The 17,151-nt window shown below is 35.9% G+C and overlaps 1 protein-coding gene across 2 annotated transcripts; it reads right to left on the bottom strand.

Moving 5' to 3' along the window:
• Nucleotides 1-1,475: 1,475 nt before the first annotated feature.
• Nucleotides 1,476-2,554, bottom strand: LOC110288041 (olfactory receptor 5B3-like). 2 transcript variants are annotated; one of them, XM_021154497.1, is made up of 2 exons: nt 1,644-2,551; nt 1,476-1,482 (listed from the first exon to the last, which is right to left on the bottom strand). In XM_021154497.1, the coding sequence occupies exons 1-2, from the start codon at nt 2,549-2,551 to the stop codon at nt 1,476-1,478; spliced, it is 915 nt and encodes a 304-aa protein (XP_021010156.1). The 2 variants fall into 2 exon arrangements, with proteins under 2 accessions (XP_021010156.1, XP_021010157.1); XM_021154498.1 differs by lacking the exon at nt 1,476-1,482 and having other exon boundaries at nt 1,628-2,554.
• Nucleotides 2,555-17,151: the final 14,597 nt, after the last annotated feature.

Below are 17,151 nucleotides of genomic sequence, written 5' to 3'. Positions count from 1 at the left end.
CAAAGGACAAAAATGGAGCAGAGATTGAAGGAAAGTCCATCTAGTGACCAGCCCAACTTGGAATTTTTTCAAAGGATGCTTACCAAATCCTGACACTGTTGCTGATGCCATGTTTTACCTGCAAGCCTGGCTGTCCTTAGAGAAACTCTATCAACAACTGACTGAGATAGATGCAAATACCTACGGCCAAATATTAGATTGAGGTCAGAGACCACTATGGGATAGTTAGGGGATGTATTGAAGGGGATGGAAACTCCATAGGAATACCAGCAGTGTCAAGTAACCTGGAACATTCAGAGTACCCATAGACTTAACCACAAGCTTAAGAGCATATGTCAGCTGGTCTGTAGCTCCTGGTACCTATGCTGCAAAGGCTGCCTTCTCTGGCCTCAGTGGCAGAGCATACACCTAATACTGTAGAGATTTGATGGCCCTGGATAGGGAATTGTAGGAAGGGGTTAGCTAGAGAGTGGGTGAGGGTGTGAAGGAGATTGGTAATTGGGCCATGGGATAGGGAACATTCTCTCAGAGGAAAAGGGGAGGGGAAATGCGGTGAAGAACTCTTGGAGGAGGGACAAGAAAGGGCGAACATTTGGTATGTAACTAAATGAAACTAGTTCAAGAACGAAAAGTAAATGAATAAACATTAAGGAAATTATTAAGTGTTAGAAAATCAACTTAAACCCACCTCTTACAGGTCCACTGAACAGCACATAATCACTCTGGTCAATGAATATTATATAATTCCCAACTAGTTTCTTCCTGAGGGTGAGATCTCTCCGATTTTCTTGGTCCTCTCCCCTTTATCTGCTCATGGAATTCCCCTTGTCCAAATTCAAGAACCAGAACCACAAAATTTCAAATGTACACCAAAATTAAATTATTTACACCTAACTTTATAACTTTATGTTTGTTCCTAGTCTGTTTATCCCAGCAGAAATTCCAGGTTATATAGTCTAGATAATTTATATCACATAACTTAAAGATTAAACCCTGAATCATCACATTCTAGTAAACAGAGTCTGTTTGCAGGGTAAGAATTAATTGAAAAGTGCCTGGTTTCAATGCATAAGAGGCAGATTATATTACTCTGATCTAAACACTCATAAAAAAAAAAAAAAACATGTAAAAGCCCAGCATTTTTTTATGAGCTATGCTACAGTGTTTTATAACAAAGGCACTAGTTGAATACTCATATCCTTTATTAGGAAAAGCAAGCTCTACAACTTATCACAGAACAATCAATGCAATAGTATAAACATTATTCAAACAGGACAAAATGGTCAGAATGTGTCAGCATAACAAGTAAAACTTCTTTGGAGTAGTCCATTAGTATTAAATATATAGACACATGCTCAGTTTTGAAGATCCTTTTCTCATTTTCTTGACTGTATGTAGATATTTAACAAATCATCCACTAAAACAATATACACATATTTATTAACAGGAGTATTTTCAAAAAGGGATTTTTTTTTTCATAAGCTCCTGAATTCAGTATTATTCTTTTTCTAAACCTTCATGCCATTGACATTCAGAAAATGGAAATCCCTTCTGGAATTTAACTGGTTGTGGCAGAAAAAATGATAAGTATTATCAACCCTTCAACATTAAAAATAAATTATTAAGGCTATTTTGCCATGTGCATAATTTTTCTGAATGCACTCTTGACTTCCTTGTTCCTCATGCTGTAGACCAGAGGATTCAGCATAGGGATGATCATGGTGTAGAACACAGATGCGATTTGGTCAGTGTCCATAGAGTGACTAGAGCTGGGCTGCAAATACATGAATATAACAGTCCCATAGAAAATAGACACTGCAGTGAAGTGTGAGGAACAAGTAGATATAGCCTTTCCATATCCAGCATTTGACTGCATTTTAAAGATTGTGGTAAAAATAAATATGTAGGATATCCAGATAACTAAGACAGCAAAAAAAATATTGAAGCTCCCTATGTAAACAAGAACCAGCTCACTAACATATCTATCAGAGCAAGAGAGAATCATGACTGCTGGAATATCACAAAAGAAGTGATGGACCACATTAGACCTACAGAAAGAAAGACTGAAAGTGTCCCCAATGTGGATAGAGGCATTCAGGAAACCACAGGTATAGGAACCTATAGAAAGACAGACACACACACCTGAAGTCATAGTGGTGGCATAGTGCAAGGGCTTACACACTGCCGCATAACGATCATAGGCCATTGAGGCCAACAGAAAATTTTCCACTGTAGCAAAGGCTACAAAAAAGAACATCTGAGCAGCACAACCATTATAGGAAATGACCTTGTCTCCTATTAGGAGCCCAGTCATGACTCTGGGGGTGACAGCTGAAGAGTAACAGAAATCCACCAGAGAAAGATTACCAAGGAAAATGTACATGGGGGTGTGGAGCCGAGAGTCCAGGATAATTAGCACGATCATCCCCACATTTCCTACCAGGGTAATGGTGTAGATGATTAGAAATATCATGAAGAGGGGAAGCTGTAGTTCTGGGTCAGCCGTGAGTCCAAGCAGGAGAAAGTGTGTCACTTCCGTATTGTTCCCCATTACTGTCAATTTAAAACTTTCAATTGTTCATAGACATTGGAAAAAAGAAACATGATGATAAAGAAGTTGAATGAAAATAGGAAAGTATATGTTCAAACTTAAGACTTGGTTGAGCAAAAAATTGTACTTTGCAATTGTCTAGAATAGTTCTTTCCCCAAATCAAATTCGATGTAGTAATTATACAGAGTATACATGTGCTAGATTATTAATAGATTACTTACATTATTTTAACATTTATATTCTCTCTCTCTCTCTCTCTCTCTCTCTCTCTATATATATATATATATATATATATATATGTATATTTAACAACTTGATAAAAGTGATGTGTGGATGGTTTCCCTATTGATTTCTGATCTCAGCAAAAGCTCACACCCTCTGCTGCTTATTTCCAAAGACTCTTTTATGAACTTTATATGTAATTCTATGTATACTACTATTTATATTAGAATTTTTTATTGTTTTCATTTAAGTTATGGAGCAGAAGATATTGAGATATTTATTCACATTTTTAAGTATAAAATCAAGTCCTTGCTTTGGGTTCTTGAATTTTTTTAACCTCTGTTGATTCTCAAGTATGAGACTCTAAGCAGAATTTTAATTAATTTGGAGAGAAGATAAATTATAACTACACAGGTAATTTGGCAGGAACTTAGTACTACTTTAATTCCAGCGATTTATTTCTGTTTCTAAGTATATGTTCCTTGTTCAGTCTTTTTTTTTGAAAAGAAGACTCTGGAAGAGGGTGTCCCCTAAAGTAAGTACTGTGGCTTGGAAATAACCATATTTTCCCTTTATTTGTATCTATATTTTGGATAATTGTCTAAGCAGACATTATCAGAATCTCTGGGATTTCTCATTTTTTTTTTCTGAATCCCTCTACCTTTTCCTCCAGGCTATCAACCATTTGTGCTTAATGTAGCAGAGTTTTTTTGGATATAACTCAAAAATTATATCTTTCTCTCTTCTCTCCATCTCCTATAAAGAGTTTCTAGAATGATAGTTTGACCATGTTTTTGTATTTCTCTCAAGTTCTAACTTGTCTTCAAACTTTATTCAGAGTTTATCTCTAAAGTACTTTATTAATCTGAGTAAGATGAAGAGGAAATATTGAATACTGAGGTGACAGGTATTGCATAGGCTGCAGTGGATGTAGTGGGATAACTGGGTAATGTTAATATTTTCAACCTGATGCAGTTATGAAAGGTGCAGGCAGATAATCATAATCTATAGCACACAAAGAGTTTTTGTCTATTTACTATTTAGGATTCACTGATCCAGTGCTATCTTCCCTGACCATCATAAACCAGGGAATAAGTCCAAATTGAGGTATTATTGCAAGTAGACTACAAAATCCTATATTAGACAGAACAATGTTATTGTAAGATATCCAGTAAGTGTTACCATTCATGTTATATTTTAATGGGAGAGTGGTCTGTTTTCGGTTCTGATGTAATTAGTGGTGGCTATGTACAAGTCCTTTGGCTACAGGATATCCTCATCCTTTCTTCCTTATTTTGCCTTATCTTCCTCAATTATATCACTGAGTGATTATGCTGTCCAGCATGCCCTTATTTTTCTGAACACAGTGATTGTCATCCTTCAATTCCCTATGATCCAGTCTTCCTCGTCTTCTTACATTAAACCCATATTTTTATTTTGCTAGAGCCCACTTCCAATAAATTATTCTTTCCTTCATACTGTCACACCATAGCAAAATCACTAATAAGACCAAAATAAAATTGAACATTTGTAGGGTTGTAATTATATCACAGACCTCTGACCCATGTGAAAATATTTGGCATTATATGCTCCTCAAACAACAACAATATTCGGTCTTTGCATTGATTTTGTTTTCTTGAGAATAGAGACCATCACTTAGGCTAGTCATTAAATCCTAGATCGGAGCTCTCTTCCTGTGACCTCTGTCAGAATGGCTGCAACATGAAATACCTTTTTGCTTGTGTTGAAGATTTTGAATGGTATTTACCTTGAAAAGGATTATTCCCTACCACAAGTCTCCTGAAAGTCTAGAAATATTAGGTTATGAACTGTTATTTTAGAGACTACTTTCAGATACTATAATCCACAATCAACAAGGAATTTACACAAGAATGTATAAATTTCTTTTATTTTTCATTAATTTATTTCATTTTATGTTCAAAGAAACTGGGAAACTAAAAAGTTACCAATATCACAAAGTTATTTATTTGTCATGAAAAACATTCAGAGTATTTTAATCCTAATACCTATTTACCCTTATCATTTTCAAAATATGTAATGATCATCTCTCTGTAACTATTGCAAACATATTAAAATCAATATGTGGTCATGAATTTTACTCTTCTTGTTTTTACTATGCTCCTTCATAACCAATAATAGGAATAGAAAAAAAATCACAGAAATTCAGAATATCTTGTGATTTGTTTGTTTTTTTTTCTGTTTTTGTTTGTTTGTTTGTTTTGTTTTGTTTTGTTCTTTTTTGTTGGTGGTGTTTTTTTGTAAACTACTGTGTTAAGAGAACACCTAAACTTCCTAAAATAGAACTTTTTACCTTTGTATCATAAACTTCTCCCAGTCTTCGTAAGAGGAAATAATTTCCATGATTCCCCTTTCCGTTAACATATATAAAAATAGGCACTTCTACACCACTCACTTTCTTACTGAGAATGTTTATTTAATATACATAAAGAGCCACTAATTCTTTGGAAGAAGAGAGTAAAACCAATAGTGTGAATATGACATAATCAAATAAACCTCAGAATGCTGGTTACACAGTTCTTCCTCAGGGAGGGCACTAACACTTTTATGTACCTTGAAATACGAAAAACAGAGGAAATAGACATAAAAAGCTTTTACTTCTGAACCTCTATCAATTCTTCCTCACTCAAGGATGGGTAGCACATTTGCCTTACCTACAAAAAAAAATGAGAAGACTGAATATCTCACAAATATTATCCCTTGTGCCTTAAGAAAAAAAGCAAAATGTCTACATGACATCACACAATTAAAATATGTCAATAAAGCATTTACCTTCAAATGATTTTTCTTAAACATTCATGAAGATTAACAGAAGATCTTCAGTCAAATTGTGTTCATGAAAGTGATAGCAGCAAATGCCATTCAAATGCATGGATATACTCTCTGAAACAGAACTCAAAGCATAATACTATTTAAGTAGCTTATGCAAGAGGAACCAGAAAAATCTAGGAAGACTTATACACCTCTGGAGATTTCTCTCACAGTAATTCTTCTAGCTCCTATTCTCCTTTCTAGGGAGGAAGCAATTAAAACTTCAGGCAATCATTTGCCTATGGGAAGTTTTAATTGAACTCACATTGTTATTAATAATTGTGGGATAAGTAGCTCATGAAGTTGGGAGACAAGATGAGAGGCACTGGAGGAGTTAGAAAGTTGAGGTGAGGTGTTGGTAGATGGATATGCTCAATATACGTTATATCCATATATACATATACATATATATATTATATTTTTTATAATATCTGAAATTGTATATATATATACAATTATACAATATATATACAATATATATATATATATATACAATACATATATATATACAATTTCAGATATTATAAAAACATATCTTATTCATAAATGAACACACAACTCATAAATATACAAAACTTATGGCTGAATTTTCTTAAGTTCCAAGAGATGAAACTCATACTCTACACTGATTTTATCAAAAAAAACAGAGAATAGATATCCCAGTGACATATATATATATATGTCATATGTATATATATATGTATATAATATATATGTATATAATATATATGTATATAATATATATGTATATAATATATATGTATATAATATACATGTATATAATATATATGTATATAATATATATGTATATATATGTATATGTATATAAATAATTATATACATATATACACATATATGTATATAATTATATATATATATATATATATAAATTAGATATCATTGGAGAAGCTTTGTACTGCGGCAGTTGGGTATAATACACAGGCACATAAACATATATTACATACAAAAAGGGACTTTCGAACCTATGTCTCTGAATGAGATGTGTCTATTTAGTTCCTTCACTAAGAGCTTAGCAAACTCCTTGGATAGATATGCAGAAGGAGTTGGAGAAACAGAGATGAGCTACAATACCAAAATGATGCCCTCAATAAGTAAAGCAGGATTTCATTAAATCACAGAGAATGAAGCAGCAATCACAGACTATACTATGTCCTCTGCATAGATAATATAGTTTTCAATTTTAATACCTTTATGGAAATTCTTAATATATGATGATTGGATGCTTTATTATTGTTCCTACTTTTGGGAATCTTTTACTTTCCTGTTTTATTGTCTTTTTCCAACTTGGAATCGATTACTTCTGTTTGTTTCTATTATGTGTTATTTTGTTGTGTTTTGTCCTTATCTATTAGAAACCTCTTCTTTTCAAGTGAGAGCCAGGAAGAGTGTGGATCCGGATGGAAGAGAAGCTAGAAAGGTACTGGAAGAAGTGAAGGGATGGGGTTTGTAAACAGAGTGTATAATATGAGTAAAGCATGTATATTTAATAAAATTGGGAAAAGAAAATTTCCTATTTAGCTATTAAAATAAGACAACAAACAGGCAATTTAAATAAACCTATAATACCTAGAGAAGGAGAAGCAAACATTATAGGTTGCACAACTGTAAAAAGCAAAGGGTTAGATGATTTTAGCACACAAATCTATCAAAAATATATAGAAAAACTAACAACAGTATTATTTTCATCATTTCACAAAATATATACAGAAAAAACAGTGTGTAATTAATTTTATGATTCCAGAGTTTCCCTGATACCAAAAATATATAAAGACTCAGTGAAAAAGAGATTTAGAATCAATTTCCCTTTTAAATATATTTTCAAACACACTCTATTTAATATTAGCAAACAAAATCAAGAACATAGCAAAAAGATGGCCCAGTATCATCAAGTAGGCTTCATTCCAGAGTTGCCTGGTTGGTTCAATATTAAAAAAAAATTAGTAAATACACCATATAAAATAAAATACAAACAATAATGTCATTCTATGATCAAAGGGTTTTGACAAAATCCAACACTGTTTCTTGATAAAAGTCCTGGAGATAATAAGAATAAAATGACATATTTTAACATCATAAAGACAGTTTATAGCAGGCCAATAGCCTACGTCAATGTGTATGGAGAAAAATTCAAATTGATTACATTAAAAACTGGAAAAATATTTGGTTATTAGCTCTTTGTATATATATTCAGTATAGTACTTGAAATCTTAGCTAATAAAAAAATATTGAAGGAGATAAAAAAATGGAATTTGGAAAGGAAAAATTCAACATGTCTTGCAGATTTGATAGTATATTTATGCGACCCTAACAAAATAACTACAGCTGATAAAAACAAAATTTACTCACAAAAATCAATAGCCTTCCCATATAGAAATATCTAAATGGATTGAGAAATATATAAGGAAGACAATACCTTTCACAGTAGGCTCAAGTACTATAAAATATCCTTGCTTAATATTTACAAAGCAATTCAAAGACTTCTATGATTAGAAACTTCAATCTTTGAGGTAGAAATTACAGATGCTGTCATGAAGAGCTTCCATACTAATAATTTGGTAGGATTAACATTAAAAATGGCCTTCATCCAGACAAATCCATTTGTCCAAGAATTTCATAAATCCATTGTATTTAATTGCTGAGTAGTACTCCATTGTGTAAATGTACCACATTTTCTGTACCAATTCTTCTGTTGAGGGACATCTGGGTTCTTTCCAGTTTCTGGCTATTATAAATAAGGCTGCTATGAACATAGTAGAGCAGGTGTTCTTATTACCAGTTGGAACTTCTCGGTATATTCCCAGAAGTATTGCTGGATCTTCCAGGAGTATTATGTCCAATTTTCTGAGGAAACTCCAGACTGACTTTCATAGTGGATGTACAAGCTTGCAATCCCACCAGCAGTGGAGGAGTGTTCCTCTTTCTCCACATCCTCACCAACATCTGCCTTCACCTGAACTTTTGATCTTAGCCATTCTGACTGGTGTGAGGTGGAATCTCAGGGTTGTTTTGATTTGCATTTCCTTGATGATTAAGAGTGTTGAAATTTTTTTCAGGTGCTTCTCAGCCATTCCATATTCCTCAGTTGAGAATTCTTTGTTGAGCTCTGTACCCCATTTTTAATGGGGTTATTTGAATTCCTGGTGTCCAGCTTCTTGAGCTCTTTGTATATATTGGATATTAGTCCCCGGAGGATATCATCCTTAGTGAGGTAACCGAATCACAAAAGAAGTCATTAGATATGCACTCACTGATAAGGGGATATTAGTCCAAAAACATAGAACAACCAAGATACGATTTTCAAAACACAAGAAAATCAAGAAGAGGGAAGGCCAATGGGTGGATACTTCATTCCTCCTTAGAATAGGGAACAAAATACCCATGTAAGGAGTTACAGAAACAAAGTTTGGAGCTAAGATGAAAGGATGGACTATCCAGAGACAACTCTACCCTGGAATCCATCACGTAATCAGCCACCAAACCCAGACACTATTGCATAATGCCAGAAAGATTTTGCTGAAGGGACCCTGTTATAGCTGTCTCATAGGAGGCTATGCCAGTGCCTGGCAAATACAGAAGTGGATGCTCACAGTTATCTATAAGATGGAACACAGGGCCCCCAATGAAGAAGCTAGAGAAAGCACCCAAGGAGCTGAAGGGGTATGTAAACCTATAGGTGGAACAACAATATGAACTAACCAGTGATCCCAGAGCTCATATCTCTACTTGCATATGTAGCAGAAGATGGCTTAGTAGGCCATCACTGGGAAGAGAGGCCCCTTGGTATTGCAAACTTTATATGTCCCAATACAGGGGAATGCCAGGGCCAAGAAGCAGGAATGGGTGGGTAGGGGAGTAGGGCAGAGGGAGGGTATGGAGAACTTTCAGAATAGCATTTGAAATGTATATAAAGAAAATATCTAATAAAAATAAATTTAAAAAATGGCCATCATATCAAAATCAATTTACAGATTTAATGCAATAGTCATCAGAACTCCAAAACAATTGCTCATCTTTCTTGTAAGGAAAATTATCATCTTCATATGGAAAATTCCCAGGATAGCTAAAACATTCATGAGTAATAAAAGAACTTATGAAGTTTTCACTTTTCATGTTTGTGCTTTGTACTAATGAAGTATAAAGATGAATAAGTGCATGATATTGGCATAAATACTGACACATGACTAGTGGAATCAAATTGAAGACCCAAACTTTAATTTGTATATATATGGACATCTGATTTTCATAAAAGTGTGGAAACATGGCAGCATTTCAACAAGCAGCTCTAGTTAAACTTGATCTATGCATATGGAAGAATGAAAATACATCCATACAAAGACCTCAGCAAAAATAAGACATGGTGAACACAATAGAAGAATGAAATGGAGAATGTTCTTGATGCATCGACACAGGAGAATATTCATAAATATAACACCGATATTCCTAGTAGTAAGATGAACAATTGGTAAATGGGGCCTTGTGAAGCCATCATTTGAACAAAGTGGCAGCATAAAGAATAGCAACAGATTTTTCCTAAATTGACATCCAGTAGAGGAGTACTATCTCAAATATATAAAGAACTCAAACCATTAGATATCAAAAATCAAATAATTGAATTAAAAATGTGTTACAGATATAAGTAGAGAATTCTCAATAGACAGACCCCAATGGTGAGAAATACTTTTTTTTTTTAAGTTGAATACTCTGGTTTTTTTTTTTTTGTTTGTTTGTTTGTTTTGGTTTGGTTTGGTTTTTTTTTTGTTTTTGTTTTTGGTTTTTTTGGTTTTTGTTTGTTTGTTTGTTTGTTTTTTGGTTGTTGTTGTTCTTCGAATATTCTTAGCCATCATTGAACTATAGACCAAAGCTATTTTGATATTCTATCTTACATATGTCAGAATGACAAACATACAAAACACAAATGCCATTGATGATATGGATTAAGAGGAATAGCCCATCCATTCCTGGTTGTATTGTAAATTTGTACCACTACAGTGAAAACAAGTCTGCAGCATGGTGGAATTGCTTTACATCATGATCTAAATATAACAGCCTTGGGCATATACCCAAAGGAGGCCCCATCCTAAAATAAGGACACTTTCTTAATCATATTCAATGATACTTTATTCATAATAGTCAAACATGGGAAACAACATAGAAATTCTGAAAGAGAAGAATTGATAAAGAAAATGCAGTACATTTACAAAATAGGTTATTACTCATCTGTTTAAAAAATGACATAACAAAATTTTCAGGCAAGTGGATGAACTAGAAAAAAACATCATCCTGAGTCAATTAACCCATATCTATCATTATAAATATGCTATGCATTTGCTTCTATGCAGTTATTAGTTGCTAAGAAACTGATAGACAAGCTATAAGCCATAGACCCGAAGGGTTAGACGTATAAAAAGTTTCCGGTGATGGTGGGCATATGTATCCCCCTGTCAGGGGGAAAAGAAAGAGATTTTAAGGGGGGTATGGGGTTAAGTGGAAACAGAAGAGTGAGAATCAAGTCCAGAAAGGAGGAGAAGTAGGGTGGATGGAAACAATGCCAGAATAAAAAGCTATAATTGAGGAGTATGTGAGGATATGGAAACTAGTTCAGTGGAAACGTCCTAAAACTTATAATGATGATCTTAATGAGGTTTCCTAATAATGGGGTATAGAATCTTTTTTTAATTAGGTATTTTCCTCATTTACATTGCCAATGCTATCCCAAAAGTCCCCCATACCCATCCACGCCCACTCCCCTACCTACCCACTCCCCCTTTTTGGCCCTGGCGTTCCCCTGTACTGGGGCATATAAAGTTTGCAAGTCCAAAGGGCCTCTCTTTCCAGTTGATACATATGCAGCTAGAGACAAGAGCTCCGGGGTATTGGTTAGTTCATATTGTTATTCCACCTATAGGGTTGCAGTTCCCTTTAGCTCCTTGGGTACTTTCTCTAGCTTCTCCATTGGGAGCCCTGTGATACATCCAATAGCTGACTGTGAGCATCTACTTCTGTGTTTGCTAGGCGCCGGCATAGTCTCATGAGAGACAGCTATATTTGGGTCCTTTCAGCAAAATCTTGCTAGTGTATGCAATGGTGTCAGCGTTGTCAGCTGATTATGTGATGGATCCCCGGATATGGCAATCACTAGATGGTCCATCCTTTCGTCACAGCTCCAAATTTTGTCTCTGTTACTCCTACCATGGGTGTTTGACCACACTTTGGTCTTCCTGGTTCTTGAGTTTCATGCTTTTAACAAATTGTATCTTATATCTTGGGTATCCTAAGTTTCTGGGCTAATATCCACTCATCAGTGAGTACATATTGTGTGAGTTCCTTTGTGATTGGATTACTTCACTCAGGATGATGCCCTCCAGGTCCATTCATTTGCCTAGGAATTTCATAAATTCATTCTTTTTAGTAGCTGAGTAGTACTCCAATGTGTAAATGAACCACATTTTCTGTATGGTCTATTCTCTTACTTGGCCACTGACTCATTCCTAAAATTAAATACCAGGATCCAGCAATCAAAATTCATTATTTGGTTACACCTGTTAACATGGCCAATCAAGACTTACCAATTCACCTAAGCACAGACTCACCCTTCTTCTCTTTAAATTCCTACTCTTGTAGAAATACCTGCTCATTGTTGCTGTCTGCCTTTTTCTAATCCATAAGTAGTCTCTCCAGACTTGCTCCTCCACGGTGATATATCTCCTTTGTACTGAGACATTTTGGGAGTGTGTGCCTTGTATTCACTCTTAGGGAGTTGCCCCTGAGCACTTGCATGGTGGAATCATGAATGAGATCATGACTCTGATCACTATACAGGACCTATCAATGCACTTTTCAAATGTTCTGGATACCCCAGTACCTACTCACATCATTCAACAGTGAATAATTGGTCAGTTTTCCCTTATAAGCCATCCTAAATAATTCCCTAGTTCACTAGATGGTAACATATGTATCCCAACATCTCAGATCTCCTCTTTGGGTGTCAAGAATGCACCCAATCACAGACTTCAGTGGCATTGGTGGATTCATGTAGATGGCCAGTAGGTTCGTTTTGTTCAGTTGAGCTCAGTTGGCAGTTTTCTTTTACTTTTGTTGGCCTCTCCAATGGAATGCATTGCTCACTGTCTGGAAATCCTGTCAACAGGTCCTGGATTTCACCTTGGACTATTGTCTCCCCCTCTTGGTGATTAGTTTGAGTTATGACCCCTCATTTCAAGATAACTTTTTATCAGACACTTAAATCACTATTGGACTTTTATGGCTCTTAACTTTGGCTCTTTGTTTCCACTATCAAAATAGATCTGTTCTTTCCCTCCTGAATGAAAAGTAAAACACATACCTAACATTATTAGTTCATTGCAGCACTCAAAAATATCCCTTAAATTCTCTAGTTATCAAACAAAATGATAATTTTATACTCTTGTGGGTACATAGACCCAACAAAGGATATAAATCTCCCTTTCTATCTCCCCTCTCTAAAGATATGCTAATTTCTCCCAGTCCTTGTTTCTCTGCCATTCCAAGATTTTCTCTTGCACTTTCTGTTGTGCTTTAGCCATCAAATCACTCACTGCAAACTCTCTGGGATGCTGTGTCTGACTGATGCTATGAATGCTGTGCAGTCCCAGAGCTATGTGCTTTTCCCATTGATCTATTGTAACCCCTTCAAAATTCCCTCACCATCACCACCACTCAAAACCACCTTGGACTACAGTTCCAAACGGCCCCATTGCACAACTTTATGAACTTTCTCTGTCCCACTTCAGTGGTTAGCAGCTGTCACTTCTCCAGCTCTTGTCCTGAAGCCAAATTCTGGGCCTTATGCTCTTCAAGAAACACCCACCCCATACCCATCCTCTCCCTTGTTAGACACTTCCCAGGCTTAACCCTTTTCTTTCCTGGGAAGACACTCCCTAGGATCTACCAACAATTTTGGGCAAACATATTTTCTTTTCTGTCAGATATCACCTTCAGCTTGCCCTGCAAATTTGGATTCCCAGTTTACTACAACAGTTTTGTCATTCTATGGAGATGCCTGACCTATTTAGATCTCTGATTATATTGGCTTACCAACCTAAGCTCACACAAGTCCCATATCCCACTAATTTGCACCTTCACCCACAGTCATAACACATGACCAGTCCACGAGACCCCTTCAAATTCTGCTCTTAACTTGCTGCTTCAATGTCTTCTCCTTTTCCCATCCTTTCTTCTCATACCATTATGCACTATTATCTTATTATAAAGACATATCATCTTCAAAGGTAACATGAACTTTTTTCTACCTAGTCAACATGTTGCAAGATACTCCTACATACTTTCTTGTCCTTCATCAGTCTCTGGTAGTGCACTCACTCACTATCTAAAATTTTTTTAACATCTTATGTACTTCCTTCATCAACCCCATTGTATGGGATATTAACTCTCATTCCCTTTTTACATCTCATAGAACTCTATAATACTCAAAATCCCCTCTTCCTATATCTCAAAGCCCATATAAACCCTTCCGTTAATCAGCTGAAATGTCTTAACTCATCTTGCAAACTCTTTCATCTAAACTGTCCATATATCCCCTGTTTTATCTTTAAAATACTCATATTGTCAATAAAAGCCTAACTGGACTTTCTGCCTAGTCCTACATCTTTGTGCCATTAACACTGCCTTTTTTCCCTCTCTACCCTAGGGTCCAACCATTATACTACTCTTTCAACTATTTTTGAAAACAATACTCCTAAATATCCCTACATGTTCATTCTCAAAACCTTTTTGTCTTCACTTGGACAGACTCTGATACTCACCAATCCTGACAAATAATCTGAATTGTTTTTCCCAAGGGATTAAAGATAGCCCCCATCATTCTGCCTAATTACCTTCTCTCGTTTTCAACATTCATCACTATGTAGATGATTTTCTCCTTATAGTTCTTCCCTTTCCAATAGCCAATCTAACACTTTACTCACTCTTCAAATTCCTCAGGTCCACCGTGACTGTCTTTCAGCTTCTAATGGTAAACTCTTCCCTCCAGAAGTCACCTGGAAATCTCTCTCATCCCAAACCACAAATGCATTATTTTAAACCACCTTGCCTATCTTTGCCCCTTATTCCTTTCGTCAAAAAAAAAAAAAAAGTCTAAACAGTTTTCCTTTTCAGGGATATTCAATTTTCTTCACTCATGGTTCCTGGGTAGTCCCACCAAGGATATCATATATGCCAAGTTGCTTCTATGTCGTTCTATGAGCTTCCTCCTCCCAGTGACAAACTTTGCCCTGCAAGTAAAAAAAAAAAATTTCTTCTTTCATCCCCAGCTTCCTGTCTCCCAAATCTTGGGAGACTTTCCTATCTTTTCACGTACAGAAAACAAGATTATGACCTTGCAGTAATGGAAAACTTTTTAGAAAAAACAATTCATATATATATATATATATATATATATATATATATTAGGTATTTTCCTCATTTACATTTCCAGTGCTATCCCAAAAGTTCCCCATGCCCTCCTTCCCACTCCCCTATCCACCCACTCCCACTTTTTGGCCCTGTCGTTCCCCTGTACTGGGGCATATAAAGTTTGTATGACCAATGGGCCTCTCTTTCCAGTGATGGCTGACTAGGCCATCTTTTGATACATATGCAGCTAGAGACAAGAGCTCTGTGGTACTGTTTAGTTCATATTGTTGTTCCACCTATAAGGTTGCAGTTCCCTTTAGCTCCTTGGGTACTTTCTCTAGCTCCTCCATTGGGGGCCCTGTGATCCATCCAATAGCTGACTGTGAGCATCCACTTCTGTGTTTGCTAGGCCTAAGATTAGCCTCACAAGAGACAGCTATATCAGGGTCCTTTTAGCAAAATCTTGCTAGTGTATGCAATGGTGTCAGCTTTGGAGGCTGATTATGTGACGGATCCCTGGATACGGCAGTCTCTAGATGGTCCATCCTTTTTGTGTCATCCTGAGTGAGGTAACCCAATCACAAAAGAACTCAAATGATATGTACTCAATGATACGTGGATATTAGCCCAGAAACATAGAATACCCAAGATATATGATACAATTTGTGAAACACATGAAACTCAAGAAGAACGACGACCAAAGTGTGCACACTTTGCCCCTTCTTAGAATTGGGAACAAAACACCCATGGACGGAGTTACAGAGACAAAGTTTGGAGCTGAGAAAAAAGAATGGACCATCTAGAGACTGCCATATCCAGGAATCCATCCCATAATCAGCCTCCAAACGCTGACACCATTACATACAATTCCCCCGTTTCAGCAAAATATTTTACAGCACCATCAATGGATGACTTTCCTATCTATGCTCTTTTGCCACAGCCTCTCTGATCATCCCTAATTTTAACCACTTAACTCTGAGATTACACATCATAATCTATTTCCACAATTCTTAATTGTTATTCTCTCTCTCTCTCCTTTCTCTCTCTCTCTCTCTCTCGCTTTCTCCCTATAACTAACTTAAAAGGTTTTCGCTTTCCTCTACAATCTCAGAATCTATCATTCTAAACTTCCCTTTTAAAAACATAACTCAGGATACTTTTCCATATGCATTCATCAGACCTGTTTATTCAGAAAAATTCTGGTTAGATTCCTTTCTTGCACCCTTGCTCTGCTCATCAAGACCAAACCTAGCTGTCCATAGTTGTCTGGTTATTCCCTGAAAGTCTATTTTCCAGGCACCTATACCCCTATCTTCATGAGACCTGGGGATGTGTAACCATACAGTTTAGATTCCCTATCTGTACCCTGCCCTACAATACCTCTGGAGAATGTACAGCTATACAGAGGAGGGTATTGTCTTCTATAAGTCCATTATGATGACCTTCCCACCAGACCACCTCATTTTCTAACACACTGTGTATTCAGTGACATACCAAGCTGCTGGTAGATTTGCATTGACAGCTGAGTTCAATCATCCAACTGGAGATTACCTAATAGATGGCTGGCATACCAGGATCATCTAGGATAGGCCCCATCCCCAATAAGTGTTGGATATTATTACAACAAGTACATCCAGGGAAACCCCACTCTATAGCCCAGTATAAAAGAACACAATCATAAAAACCAAGAGCAATATGACAACTTCAGAGCACAACTATCCTATTAAAACAAGCCTCGGATATCTCACCACTGAATAAACCAAGAAAAATACCTTGAAATAGTCCTATGCATTTTGTCAGATCACCACAGACAACGACTGGACTTAAATAACAACTAAAACAACAGAAATCCCACATAATCATGAAAACTGATCAATTCTCTACTCAATGATAACTTGGTCAGGGAAGAAATAATGAAAGAAATTAAAAATTTTCTAGAATTAAATCAAAAGGGAAGCATAGTACACCCAATCATATGGGACACAATGGAAGCAGAGTTAAGGGTAAACTTTAAAGCACTAAGTTCTTTCATAAAGAAACTAGAGAAATCCTATATTAGCAACTTAACACCACACTTGAAAGCTCTAGAAAAGAAAGAAGCAAACACACACAAGGG

The sequence above is a fragment of the Mus caroli genome, unplaced genomic scaffold (genome assembly GCF_900094665.2).
Source record: "Mus caroli unplaced genomic scaffold, CAROLI_EIJ_v1.1 scaffold_5487_U1_1, whole genome shotgun sequence".
In the NCBI taxonomy this organism is placed as follows: domain Eukaryota; kingdom Metazoa; phylum Chordata; class Mammalia; order Rodentia; family Muridae; genus Mus; species Mus caroli.
The sequence above is the reverse complement of the archived record's forward strand: the minus strand, read 5'-3'. Positions and strand labels throughout refer to the sequence as shown.

Excerpts from the sequence above, each read along its gene's own strand:
- LOC110288041 (XM_021154498.1), bottom strand. The coding sequence starts at position 2,551 with ATGGGGAACAATACGGAAGTGACACACTTTCTCCTGCTTGGACTCACG.